Raw genomic sequence first — 14,542 nt, forward strand, 5'->3', positions numbered from 1 at the left:
TGTGTAAACGGGAAAACATAAAGAATTTACGGAATATTGGTAAGTGGTAAGTCCTAGACTTCAGTGGTTAAGCTAACCTAGCTGTATACAGATTGCGGAACAGAATATTCTTTGTTGTCCGCCATGGTGCACCGTCGTCTTCGGTTCACCAAACACAAGAAGCAACCAGACAAGCCAAAAATGTTTCTCATTGATGTAAACGTGTTTGTTAAGGAAGAAATTAACAGCGGAGCTCCTATCTATGGTAGGCTGTATTCACAGTAATCAAGCTACAATAGACCCCTGTGGGTGTCTATGGTCCACAGAACTAACCAACCAATGAGCCTTTTCAGGAGAACATGTGTCTTTATTGAATTACAAACTAAGCCTACATCCATGAATGGAACCCTGGTATATTCTTCAAGAGGCATATGCTGGTTAGTAACTGTGTTAAGCAGAGTGGCACAGTGAGGTTCAAGTAGATGGCCAGAACACCTATGGTTTTACACATGGAAGATATCTCCGCAGGCCAAAAATGGCTTAAAATCATTTTGCATTTTCATGACTGTTTTTTTGACGCAGGCCTGATTGTTGAGAATTTTAGGATTTTAGTACTGTGTGTGTGGAAAAAAATCCTCTTGAGGAGCAAATCCTTATAAAAGATGGGCTCTCAGACCGCCTGGTCTGTGGTCTTGTTCGGTTTCAGTTTCTTCCGGTCTGTGTGTGTGTTTTTAATTGGTTGTTTTAAAATTCTATTGATAAAAAGACAGATCACTCTAATGAGTCATAGCAGTACTTGAAGCATAGCATCCCAATATTCTTCTTCGTGTGTTCCCAAAAAATATTGGGAACTTTCATTTACACCATTGCCTACATCTGAAAAGGTGTGGGCCTTTAAAACAATGTTGCAGTCATTTCTTAGCAGAATCCATCATAGACATAATCCAGAAACATGTTTCTAAGAATCACCAGATATTACGATAAAGGTCAACAGAGCTGACCTGACCACACCTGAGGCAGGGAAGTGAAAATGAAACACTCCTTCGCCTCCTTCAGGTTCAATCAGTCAACCCAATTAAAGGTTATGCATGCAGTAAATTTAGATTCATGTTTTGATGAATTGTAAATGACTTTTTGTCATCTCGTGGCAGTTAAAACCACACACAGGCTGAACTGAATATGTGTGCTGTAAATAAAGGCTGTGCTTTAACTGCCAGTCTGCTGACTGTGCCTCATTCATGGAGACACATATTGAGTCAACTCTCCAGTGTTTCCCTTCAGTAGATGTAGCCAGTGTATTGCAAAGTCAGTATGAGTGGATCCTCTACCAGTATGCAGTCTGCTGAACACACACAGGTAATTTAAGCTTTAAATGTGTTAGGTTTACTTTGAGGCAATTTAAGTTTTATTTTGGTAATGGGCTTGGCTGTAGAGATTTGGCCTTAGAAGCTTACTTATGCATGTCAGACACTAATGGTGTGATGTGAAATGCTGGATATTTTTCTTTTTAACTTTTTATTGATATACAGGCTATATGTATATGACAACAGCTAATCTAAAGTGTATGCATGATTGCAATATATGACCAAGCCTTTGTGTTCATTTGGGTGCATCCATTTGTTTCAGTTCTATCCTGTGATGTGTAGACTTTGGAAAGGACCAGGGCAATATATCTCTGGAGATGCAATTTAAGAAACCAGCTAGTTACAGAATAATTGGTTCAGCCTTGAGCCTGAATTACCGTTCAGCCTTGGAACGTGAACCGACACTGTATCAGGACTGTTTACCATGTCAAAATGTGCATATGGGCCTATTTTTGTAAATGTATTGCTTATTGTACATTTCTAACCAAAGAAATATGTATGCCTAGTTTACTCTGAAAAATAAAGGTAGTCAGGAAAACGCTATAAAATGATCCCAACATTATTTGGAGCATCAGGAAGGCAATCAAATCTCCAAAATAACTAGGAAGGAAATAACCTATTATAGACCTTTATTATAATGGATGAACCATTAAAAAGCCAACATGTTTTAACCACTGTAGACGGAGCAAATTTAAAATGTCAAAATGGACCCTGAAATAACTGTAGTTAGGCTAGCCTATTTTATCAAATATAATTTCCAGCCCATTAAACTGGTTATCATTGATACAAGAGAAGAAAAAGAGACATCCACACACCTCATGCTCCTTTACTATCCACCCCTCTATAATCCATATCGCAACATTTTGTACACAATGTGAAGTTAAACTGACTGACACTGGTAGACTCATCTATAGGCACCGATACTTGAAGAGTAACATGGGCCAGCCCCCCCCCCCCCCCATCAGGCTATAGGCTCCCTGCGCAACCTTCTGAGTTTGAGTGGTGGCGAGATTTGGCGTCCTCACTCTGGCCACGCCCCATTGCTGCAGTCTCCTAGGAAACGGGGCGTGGATAAAGCGTACATAAGACAGGTGACCGATGTGATTGGCTGAAGTGTCGTACGATGATAGCGTACCATCTTTCCATCGGTATTAGTGAGCTGCAGGGAGCCCTCCGAGTCTGTGTGTGTTGCCGGCTGTCCATGCTCCGCACCGAGAGGCTGATACCACCATACTGCTCTCTCTCTCTGTGTCTGTAGCTGGCTGTCTGTGCTCCTCACCGGGAGGCTGATACCACCATACCTCTCTCAGTGTGACTGTAGCCGGCTGTCTGTGCTCCTCAGCGGGAGGCTGATACCACCATACCTCTTTAAGTGTGTCTTAAGCCGGCTGTCTGTGCACCGCACCGGGAGGCTCTCTCTCTCTTCCTCAGTCCCTAACCCGCTAAAGGTAAGTCAGCCGCATCTCTTCAGTTAATAGTTAGGGCTACTGTTATGGAGCTATAACGGTGACAGTAACTTGTGGTATTGAAAATACTGTAGCTCCATAAAGGCCTACTGTTATGTTAAAAATAGGCCTATAGGAAAGACTGACGGCTGAATCCAGCCTAGGACTCTCGTCAAAGTAGACCATGCTAACCGGGACAAAAGCCGCAACAAAGCCGCTCTGCTAAACGCATCCAGTGGACATTATCTAAAAGAATATCGTCGGCCCGCTATAGGACAGGGACTCAAGTAAACGATATCAATCAACCGCATGAACACGTAGCATATTGGGCAGGCTGTTGTTTCTATTCCCTCTTAAATATCTTATGTATAGGTCTCTTAAAGTCAACGGTGGACAGTTTAGCCTGGGGGTAATGAAGTAGGCTTAGGCTGTATGGGTGATGAATTATTATTATCTGCGAAATGAGTCACCAAAGTAGGCCTAGGCCTACTTTTCAGTGGGCATGTTAGGCCTACTAGACTTAATTGATGATAAATAAATGGTTTGTCTGCTGCTGTAACACTATCATTTCCCATTTTGTTGGGATCAATAAATATCTATCTTATAAGGCTCTAATTTAATCTAATTTAGTAAATTAAACTTCATGGTCCAGACCGCCCAGTTAGGTCATTCTGTCATTGTTCTTCTTCATGAAATGTATGATTTGAATTTTCATTTTTCTAAACAGACTTGTTTATAGCCTACAATGATTTAAAAAAAAAAAATGGTTTACATAATTAGAGATTAGACACTTTCTGTGAGCCAATGTCCTTATCGCTTTTTAAACATACTTTTAATGCATTATAATGTGTTTATAGCACCGTATGACTAAGTTATAAGCTCTCATAAATATATTCATAATGCTTCACAACAATAATCACGACACATTACAAAACATTTGTATTTGTTTGACAGGAAATAATATAAATTGAGTCCTTTTTAAAAACATTTTGATGATGAACAACTGAATGATGGAAATTTCACTCACGTAATGTTTCCCCAAATACTTCAATCTGAAGACTCAGATCTACTACCTGAAACTATTTCTACTGTACGTCTAGCTGTATTAACCGACAGTAGACACTGTACAAGTAAGGAATGGACACACCTGAATGATTGACATTTACCTTTCACTAACGGGATGTTCCCCACAAACTTTACTCACTCTAAACACTGGATTGATTTAAGATAATAGGCTACACTGTATTACAACCTAGGGCGTAACTTCCACTGGGGACAGGGGGACATGTTCCCCCACTTTTCAAAATCCTGTTTGTCCCCCACCCCCCAGCACTTTCAAATTAGTTTGATTTTTTTTAATTTATAAGTCTCTTTGATTGGCTTCTATTTTAAGCAGTAAAGAACGTAAGTCATCATTTTCTCACACATAGTTTTATAGCCCACTATTCTTTCTGGCATCATTTTCTCCTTGATTTTGTATCACCATAGCAGAGACGGTTTACAACCGAGGTGCCCCAAGTTTCCTGTCTCTGTGTCATGTTGAGTCCACCCCCACAACGCCTCTCTAGGAGACACTATTAACCAAAACATCCTAATTTCCTGATCTAAAGTTATTTATGACATCCATTCTGGTTGTGCTGATCACTGATCACTGTCATGTTCCCATTGGGAGTGCTTGGAATGTAAAGGTGTAGTCACCTTCAGCTGACATGTCTCTGACTGTGTTATTTGTAGCTCTGCTCCACCATGCTGACCCGTCTGTTCCGTATGCACGGCCTCCTGGTGGCCTCCCACCCCTGGGAGGTGATCGTTGGCACAGTCACCCTCACCATCTGCATGTTGTCGATGAACATGTTCACCGGCAACGACCAGATCTGTGGCTGGAACTTTGACTGCCCCAAAACAGAGGAGGTGAGTGAATGAGACGATCGGTTCCTCTCCTTCCACTTTCAATTCGGATTATATGTCACACAGCAAGTGAAAGCATATGAATGTGTTTCCTAACCACACAGCTCTGACATAGTTCTCCATTAAAACTGAATACGCATTACCGTGACCAATAGCTATGAATCTTAAAATCATAATGCCTTTTTAACTGCAGTGGAGCATAACTCTAGGAAGGAAAGTCAGTTAGTCCGCCATACCACTGCTTCAGGTCAGACCGGAATAACAGCTACTGGACGGATCGCCATGAAACTTGGTTCAGTCGTTAAGGTCTTATCTGGCACCTTATCTCTTACTGGCAACCTCAGCGGGACGGCCCGACTCCAGGAGGTTACTGCGTTCTGAGTTAACAGGTTAATCAATGAGCTTTAGAGGTGCTGGTAGTTGGCGAAGCGAGGAAGGATATTTCCCAAAATTTCCTTTTATTGAGGGTTGTCCCTTACTGAACTACACATTTCTAATGAATATGTGTGACTTTGCCACTGATCACATTTTCCTTACTTTTCACAGCAAATTCTGAGCAGCGATATCATCATCCTGACCATCACACGCTGCATTGCCATTGTCTATATATACTTCCAGTTCCAGAATTTGAGACAACTGGGTTCCAAATATATTTTAGGTAAACTATACATGGACACATAAGTGGTTTAAAAGATGTCAAAGGTTACTAAGATTCTGTGGCTGTGGAACTGTGAGCCAGCTACATAAATCTAAAATGCAGCTCTTCTACTCTCTTGCAGGCATTGCTGGCCTTTTCACCATATTCTCCAGCTTCGTATTCAGCACAGTGGTCATTCACTTCCTTGATAAAGAACTCACAGGTCTCAAGTAAGGACACACTCTGCATACTGTCCTTACTTACCAGAATCCCTTTTAAAGACTCTCAGTTGATTCTTGGGTTCTGTCTTCCAGTGAGGCTCTGCCTTTCTTCCTGCTTCTCATTGACCTCTCCAAAGCGTGCACTCTCGCCAAGTTCGCCTTAAGCTCCAGTTCTCAGGTGTGAAGAAATATTCCGTTGTCATATTTGCAACACTCTACATGACATACAACAGTAGGCCTGACTGGTATATTGTGCTGTAATGTTTTCAGGATGAAGTGAGGGACAACATTGCTCGTGGCATGGCAGTACTGGGACCTACCTTCACTCTTGACGCCCTGGTGGAGTGTCTAGTGATCGGAGTTGGAACCATGTCAGGTAATTGCTGCCATTTGCAGATAGTGACAGTGGCTCTCTGACTTGGCGATTCCGGTGAGATAGCCTAAGCATCTGACTTGTATCTTTCAGGTGTGCGGCAGTTGGAAATCATGTGCTGCTTTGGTTGCATGTCTGTCTTGGCCAACTACTTTGTGTTCATGACTTTCTTCCCTGCGTGTGTCTCCTTGGTGCTGGAGGTAAGGCTACAGTGCTTCAGTGTGTGTGTGTGTGTGTGTGTGTGTGTGTGTGAGAGTCTGGCTAACAATGTTGTGTTGGCTCGTGCAGCTTTCCCGTGAGAGTCAGGAGGGCCATCCTATCTGGCAGCTGAGCCACTTCTCCAGAGTGATGGAGGAGGAGGAGGACAACAAACCCAACCCTGTAACCCAGAGAGTCAAAATGATCATGGTAACTCCTTTCTTGCTTTATGCCTTTCTTTGTTTCATTTGAACACATGTGACGTGTGATTTCTAACCCGTGCTCTGTGTGTGCAGTCTCTGGGCCTGGTGATGGTCCACGCCCACAGCCGCTGGATTGCTGAGCCCTTGTCCATCAACAACACAGTGGGCATCCCACAGGTTGGCATGGAGCTGGACCACCTGTCACCCAGGAGGATTGAGCCAGAAAAAACGCTTTGGCAGTTCTACCTAAGCAGGTGAAGCTGGTGACATGATTGTTTTTAACTCATGCATGTGACGGCTACCCTGCCTCTCCTGCACTCTTTCAGGGCATAAGTTGTTGATGTCCTCAGAAATGAATTGGATGCATCCACAAGTCTCAATATAGCTCATGAACCGTGGAGGCTGGATACCAGGATATGATCTAAGAAGAGGTCAAACACTACTTGCAAACACAAGATAGGGATTTATTTACCTTCTTTAATTCATGATATCTTGATGCAACTTTATTATCTTAAGAATTTCCAGATAGGAAATTATGTTTTACATAGTCCTACTCACTTAATTCTCTAGGATTTTTACTCTGACACTGTCAAATCACTTGGTGCTAAGGTAATGAGACCTTTAAGTTGTGTACACAATAGAAAAGTGTGTTGAAGATGTTAGAGTTGATAGCTCAGCTTAAAGAGAACCTCACAGTGCATAATGAAGATCCAACTAAACAGTTGGCAGCCCAGGCCGGTCTTCTGGAATCCAAACTAAAAGGTGTGTTTGTGCCTCCTCCCTGCAGGATGGTCACCATGGACATTGAGCAGGTGATCTGTCTGGCCTTGGCGCTGCTGCTGGCTATCAAGTACATCTTCTTTGAGCAGGTTGAGATGGAGTCTACGCTGTCACTGAAGAACCCCATCACTATGTCTGCACCGGCCCTGCCCCCCCGATGGCCCGCTGACACCTGCTGCAGGAAGGAGCCGGGCTGTCCCCGAACCCCCGCCCTCCCCCTGAGCGGGGCCGCCCCGGCTCCTGCCAACAAGGCGCAGAGAGGTGAGTGTGTGCCCAGTGATGCTCAGCAGCAGAGCAACATGTCAGCGCCGTGGTATCCAACTCTGCCCTGTTTCCCCAGACGAAGTTATACGGCCCTTGTCCGCCCCGGTGGCTGAGCCCCAGCCAAAGAGCTTCTTTGTTGTGGGGGAGGAGGAGGAGGAGATCAAGTTGGAGACCAAGCAGCCAAGCCCTATCACAGAGCCCAGAGACCTGGACCAATGTGTAGCCATCCTCAACAACCCTGAGGTGAGACATTCCACATAAAGCCTTTCACAGCTGATCCCTTTGCTAACCTCCTCTCAGTTGGCTGATAGGTTATGTCACTTGCCCCCCGCCCCATCCTCCCTGCTCCCTAAAGTGTGTGGTTCATCCATAGAGCCGTATCCCACCAATAAGACTGCAGGGTCTGAGGTGGTTGTGCGATTTAATACGTGGTAATGAGCTTAGTCACTCCACTTTCTTTGAGGCTGAAGCGATTAGAGCATGACGCCAGCAGAAAAGAAGGGATTCCACTGGCTCTGTGTGTCCTACCTTCTCCACAGTTTAGCGCTTTCTTAGACAGGACACATTGCTCCACCGTGCACTGCATAGGAATACATATGGGACTATTTCCAATGGTAAGAATGTGTGGACAGACAGCGCTGTTAACTTTATCAGAAGCAGAGACATTACACTGGCTAACCTGAAAGTTGATGCTAAGCTACATACACAAATATCATATGAGGTGATGATCATTTTCACTCTGCAGCCATTCTGCAGTGAGTCCCAATCCCTTTAGCAACAATTATCCCGGGCTTCCCCAGCAAAATACTGCAGACATATTGTTATAATCTGTAATAAATATAGTATCAATCACCGTTTATGTGAAACTGCTTTACTCAAAGAGACATAACGTAAATAGTTTCTGTTCCTTTAAATCTTAAGTGACTTCTTAAGATGAGTGATCCAACCTGACTGCACTGTTGAGACTAAGTCCCTGCGTGATTGTGTCTCCTGCAGCTGGGGGCTCGTTTCCTGAGTGACGCTGAGGTGATGCGGCTGGTCAGCTCCAAACACATCCCTGCATACAAACTGGAGGCCGTGATGGAGAAACCTGAGAGAGGAGTGGCCATACGCAGACAGGTGATATCTGCCAAACTTCCCTCTCCTTCGGCGCTTTCCTCCCTGCCGTACACTGACTACGACTACTCCAAGGTGAAGAAACACAATCACATTCCCCTTCAGACCATTGTATGTAATAGAACACAATATTTCTTGTTTAATGCTTCACAATCAGTCAGGAAAAACCTGGCTACGCTGCCCTACGCTTCACGTGAAGTCAGAGTTGTGTAAATAAGATGTGCGAGCTTTGATGCTCTTGTGTGATGCATTGTTGAAGAGTAGCCTAGCTCTTTTGGGGAATAGTCCCATCACAACATGTTCACAACCAGGCTTAATACAACAGCGTCAGTTTGCATGCTAGTTTGTGTGATTGGTTACAATTCTGCCACTGACTGGAGATCAGTAAGATTCATATTTATTTTTCATATATTATTGTTTTCACCAGGCTGTTGTATTGCAATGCTTTAAGATATTATTAAAACGGTCACTCATGATGTTTAGAAGTTTTACTAAGATTGAAGGTTTTTAAAAAACAATAGCTAAATTAAATTAATTGTTCATGTCATTTGCTCTTTCTTCATATATGAGCAGAACATATGTTGACTGTATCGCAGGTTGTGTTGGTCATACTGTAGGAGGATTTATTGATTGAGTATAATGAATAATGCAGAAGATAAGTAATCCCCATACTGAAATATTGAAATATTAATGTTTTACAAGGTGGTAAATGTTTTGTCTGTCTCTGGTTTCCAGGTTATGGGCACCTGCTGTGAGAATGTGATTGGCTACGTGCCTGTTCCAGTAGGCGTGGCCGGACCGCTGCACCTGGACGGGAAGCAGTTCCAGGTTCCCATGGCAACCACGGAGGGCTGCTTGGTTGCAAGCACCAACCGGGGCTGCCGAGCAATCGCTGTGAGTGTCACATATATTGATCAAAGTACCAGGGGGGGCCAAATATTATGCGTGCAGTGTTGCTAATTGGCACTGAGCTGCAGACGCAGGTCTGTTTGAAGAGCAATAGCTGTAGATTTCTCCAAATCTTCAGTGTGATCTTATTTCCAACATCCTGTGTGTAACTTTGTGTGTAACTGTGTGTTGCTGCAGCTTGGAGGCGGAGCCAGCTGTCGTATTCTGGCTGACAGCATGACTCGAGGACCCGTGGTGAGGCTGCCCTCTGCCTGCCAGGCTGCGGAGGTCAAGGCCTGGCTGGAGAGCACGGACGGCTTTCAGGACGTCAAAGAGGCCTTTGACAGCACCAGCAGGTAAAACATGAACCTGAACATGGACAGGACCTGAATTCAGATTGTGGACTCGGTGTCCGTTGTGGGTCAGCATGTTGTTCAGTGTGAAAGAGTGTGTGATTGCTGTTGGCAGGTTTGCTCGGCTCCAGAAGGTGCTGGTTGGTCTGGCTGGGAGAAACCTCTACATCCGCTTCCATTCCAAGACTGGAGATGCCATGGGGATGAATATGATCTCTAAGGTAACTAGCTATAATGACTGTGTATGTGTGTGTGTGTGTGTGTGTGTGTGCGGATGTGCGGATGTCCGTGGCCTGGTTTAAATCCTCCTTATTATGCCTGCAGGGCACGGAACAAGCTCTGAGCAAACTGCAGCAGCACTTCCCAGAGCTGCAGGTGCTGGCTGTCAGCGGGAACTACTGCACCGACAAGAAACCGGCCGCCATCAACTGGATTGAAGGCAGGGGCAAGTCTGCAGTCTGTGAGGCCACCATCCCCGCTAAAGTGGTCCGAGAGGTAGGAGGAGCCTCACTCTGTAAGGTCTTAACTGGCTTTACTTCAAACCAGTGGCCAGAAATGGAACAGAACATAAATTGCGTTCCCTTGTGGATAGACCCTAAAAGTGTCACTGAGAAGGCCCAAAGGGACACCAATAAAAAGAGGTTATAAATGGACAGCCTTTAATAAAGATGTAGCTGCTTGCTGCACGCTCTTTCACTAGTGGGCAACAGTGGGTGCTAACGGTAGCAAACAGGATTCAGCGGGTAGGGTTCAAACTTTATATTCTATATACTTTATACTATATGTCGTTAGTACATTCCTGTCCATACGCTGAAGCTCAGCAAGGAAACGTCTGTCCTAAAAGGACAGCCACAAACGTTTATATGGGCATGTAAGGGTTGTTGTTAGGCGTACTAGAAATTCTTCGGATCCTTTCATTTAAATAATGTTACATGGGCAGTTCACACTTGATGTTTTTAGCCCTTACTCGGTTTGTATGGTGTGAGCAATTGAAAACAAACCAACAGGGAAAATGTGCTTTAGTACTTTGATCTGTATGACATTACAAAGGCACACAGAGGGAAATGATGAATGGTAAAACTAGATTTCATAGCGTGATCTGCTTCTGCACATGGAAATTGAATAGATAAATATTTTTTTAGTAGTAGTTTTATGTGAATTTCTTTAGTTTGTATACATCAGAGCCATCTGATCTCATATCGACTGTGTAACAGCAAAGTGTCGTTGTGTTGAAGGTTTTGAAAACGACAACAGGGGCCCTGGTGGAGGTGAACATCAGTAAGAACCTGGTGGGCTCAGCCATGGCGGGGAGCATCGGGGGATTCAACGCTCACGCTGCCAACCTGGTGGCGGCCATCTACATAGCATGTGGACAGGTACAGTAGGAGGACAATACTGTGCATGTGTTTATTCCCATGTATTCCTGTGTTTCCTGCCTTAATGGATGTGGCTGTGTGTATGTGTCCTCCAGGACCCCGCCCAGTCAGTGGGCAGCAGTAACTGTATCACCCTGATGGAGGCATCCGGTCCCACAGGGGAGGACCTGTACATCACCTGCACCATGCCGTCCATAGAGCTGGGCACTGTGGGAGGGGGCACCAGTCTGCCCCCCCAGCAAGCCTGTCTCCAGGTACACATACACACACACACACACACACACACACAGATAACAGTAATTTACATTCATTCTAACAAGATACATTTTTTTGTGTGTTTGTGTAGATGCTGGGCGTGCAGGGAGCCAGTCAGGACTGTCCGGGAGAGAACGCCCGGCAGCTGGCCCGGGTGGTGTGTGCCACCGTGCTGGCTGGAGAGCTCTCACTGATGGCTGCTCTTTCTGCAGGACACCTGGTCAAGAGCCACATGACACACAACAGGTGAGAGCAAGGAACCTTACTTACAGACTGACATGATTATGTTCATTGGTCCCAACATCCAGAAGATATGCCACAGACTAATGGATTTGGATGTATAATATACATTGCATAGGGCCAGGTCTATTATTACTACAAACTGTTAGCTGAGAGACCTTTGTTTACACAAAGTAACACCAAAGTGATAGTGTGCGATCACAGAAGGCTTGTACCATGTGGACGCAGCGAAAGCATTATTGTCATTACTTTGAATTCCTCATAGGGGCAACCAAAACTACACACTATAGCTTTAACACACCCTCTCAAGAAAGTGAATTTGGGAGACAGAAGAAAAGGTTCTGGCTGTGGCACCGGTCTGGCCTTGGTCTTGACTCAGTTTCAACCCCTCAAAGTCATGGTCTTGTCTCAGTCTCGATACACTCTGGTCTTGGTGATGACTTGGTCTCGGTTTAGGTGGTCTTGACTACAACACTGGCGACAACCATAGTTAAACTAAGTGACCCTATAATACTTGTGATCCAGATGCATTTATTTATGGCTCAGATCCTGGCAGTGTGCTCTGCAGGCAAGTCTGAACCGGCCCAATAATATAAACTAAGGTGAGCACTGCCAAGGTGCTCTTGAGCAAGGCACCGAACCCCCCTCAGCCGCTCAGGGTGCTGGTCCAGCACTGGCAGCCCAATCACTCTGACACATCACCATTAGTCCATGTATAGGACCTGAGCATGTGTGCGTATATTTCAGGCCTGTGTGTAGTGTGTAATAACAGTGTAAATTGTAATTTCCCCATGGGGCGTCGATAAAGAGCATAAATTATAAATTAAATTATAAAAATTATAAACCACCTGTTTAAGCCTTATTCAGCTATAGTATTTGCTTACTTAGTATGCCTTAGTAATTATCCTTGGTATATTTTAAAATATATATACCTTTGACACACATACAGTCATCGTGCCATTTCCATGTTAGCTTATTTGCCATTGATACACAATGTATCAGCAGTGTGTATTTGACATACAGCATGCTGGAAAGTGATCCATGAATTGTGTCTGCAGATCCAAGTTGAACCTCCAGGAGACTCCAGGAACATGCACCAAGAAAGCCTCCTGAGCCCAGTTGCTGGACCCAGGAACACACTGTATGGACCATATGTAAAGGGACTAATCATTCACAAAGAAAGCAGAGCTCTGATGTCTTCCAAGAGCTTTCAAAGAGACACTGCTGTCTTTTGACCAATGTCACTGCTGGATATGAAAATTAATCTGTGGCAGTATATTCATTTTCTGTATCTGTTTGTGTACTATGGGGCTGGCTCGGAGCACTTTATCACTGACTTCTTTTATTTCCACTTTTGAGAATGCTGTCAGGTTTTTGGGAAACAAACAGCTTGGGTTCTGATGACATACAGTATTTCTGCTGTTTTGTTGCCAAATGGAGCGTTGTGAACACATACAGTACACAATGAATATCTGTGATTGTTGAATGTGTGTTGCCTTAGCAACTACTCCAGATTCTGCACCGTTCTTCATCAGGGCGCTTATCTCTGGAGCTAAGAAGGCCAAGACTCAAGTCCTGGTTCCACCTCTGCAGACAGACAGATTAACCATGACTGAGCTCAGGAATGAATGTATGAATGATTGATTTTCTGGATCCTAGTGGCGCTTTAAAGCCAAGACTGCAAGCCTCACTTAGAGGCAGTTCATTTCGGTACAGAACAAGCGAGGAGGACAAAGTCATGAGTGTGTCCTTTAATTAAAGAGAAGAAGGAAAGATACATAAATAATCCTTGAGTTGCCTACACTGCTAATGGCGCCATGCTAAAAAATCCTTGCCCCTTCATGTTGGAATTGAACTCTATAATTACCATAAAGAAACAAAGGCAACTCCCCTCTGCACTGTTTCACAGACCTGTCTGTGTGTGTGTGTGTGAGAGAGTGTGCAGGCACTTTAACCCATCAACAAAGTGATGTCAGTGTGCTTGTGATGTGCTGCAGATGTGTGATTTATTGAATTCAGTTATAGCGAGGCTTCCTGTTGTACCAGTGAATGGCAAATATTTTGGATATATTTTTTAATAAATCAGAAAGGACTTAACAATGACACATTCTCCTGTTATTATTGATGCTTTGTCATGAATTGAACTTAAGATGGAATTTGGAATGTAAAATAACGGGACAGTAAAGGCACCACCAAGTAGCTACGGTTGATTGCAGCATTAGTCTCTGATCATGTGGCATGGCTTTGTTTCCCTGTTTAGAGAGAAAAAGAAATCCTTTTTTTAATTCAAAAACAATGTATAATATCAGTTAATGTTGTGCTAATATGTTAAATTACTAATTCATTATTGGATTCCCAAATATGTCTCCAAAAGAGAAAAGAAAAACCATCAACAATATATTTTTGTATATAAATATGAGTCAAATTACAACAAACTAATGACTAATTACTAACTATTGAGATTGACTAATGAGTGATTATTCTGGCAACGCTCCATATATTAGTAGTAACTAGAATCCAACATTCTTAAGATCCTAAACCTGGGTGCCCTGCTCTTAGATCTCCAGTGGCCTGGTTTGGCCCGGTGTAGCCCAGGAGTCTAACTTTAGCACAGATCAATCTAATCAATGAATGACAGCTGTAGGTTAGTGAAAGTTTCACCTCTAATGAGATTACAGGGCTTTAGTTTCTCACCCTTTTCCTCACAGCCTGTCCAATGATCTGATCAGCAGAGTCTGGCATCCTCCACTGAGCTGTCACCAGAGAAGCTGCCAGCCAATCAGATGAGGGCCCAACGCATCTCACCAGTTGGGAGCGGACTGATTGGCTAACCCCTGGTAGGACGGTTTATGAATAATGTGGAGTGAGCTGCTCTGCAGAAAGAGAACAGGCAGGGCTTCGCGTCTCTGTTCAACACTTATGGTAAAAAAAGTACACACACA

At 44.0% G+C, this 14,542-nt stretch overlaps 1 protein-coding gene across 1 annotated transcript; it reads left to right on the forward strand.

The window, feature by feature from the left end:
- The first annotated feature begins 2,628 nt into the window (after positions 1–2,628).
- On the forward strand, positions 2,629–13,703 carry LOC117945081 (3-hydroxy-3-methylglutaryl-coenzyme A reductase-like). The gene is made up of 21 exons (XM_034872334.1): positions 2,629–2,679; positions 2,743–2,791; positions 4,523–4,699; positions 5,243–5,354; positions 5,476–5,563; positions 5,648–5,732; positions 5,825–5,930; positions 6,021–6,127; positions 6,216–6,335; positions 6,422–6,582; positions 7,116–7,369; positions 7,449–7,615; positions 8,369–8,563; positions 9,224–9,382; positions 9,575–9,732; positions 9,845–9,950; positions 10,054–10,224; positions 10,965–11,105; positions 11,201–11,359; positions 11,452–11,606; positions 12,659–13,703. The coding sequence occupies exons 3-21, from the start codon at positions 4,535–4,537 to the stop codon at positions 12,711–12,713; spliced, it is 2,664 nt and encodes an 887-aa protein (XP_034728225.1). The 5' UTR covers positions 2,629–2,679; positions 2,743–2,791; positions 4,523–4,534; the 3' UTR covers positions 12,714–13,703.
- Positions 13,704–14,542: the final 839 nt, after the last annotated feature.

Source organism: Etheostoma cragini, chromosome 5 (genome assembly GCF_013103735.1).
Source record: "Etheostoma cragini isolate CJK2018 chromosome 5, CSU_Ecrag_1.0, whole genome shotgun sequence".
NCBI classification, from domain to species: domain Eukaryota; kingdom Metazoa; phylum Chordata; class Actinopteri; order Perciformes; family Percidae; genus Etheostoma; species Etheostoma cragini.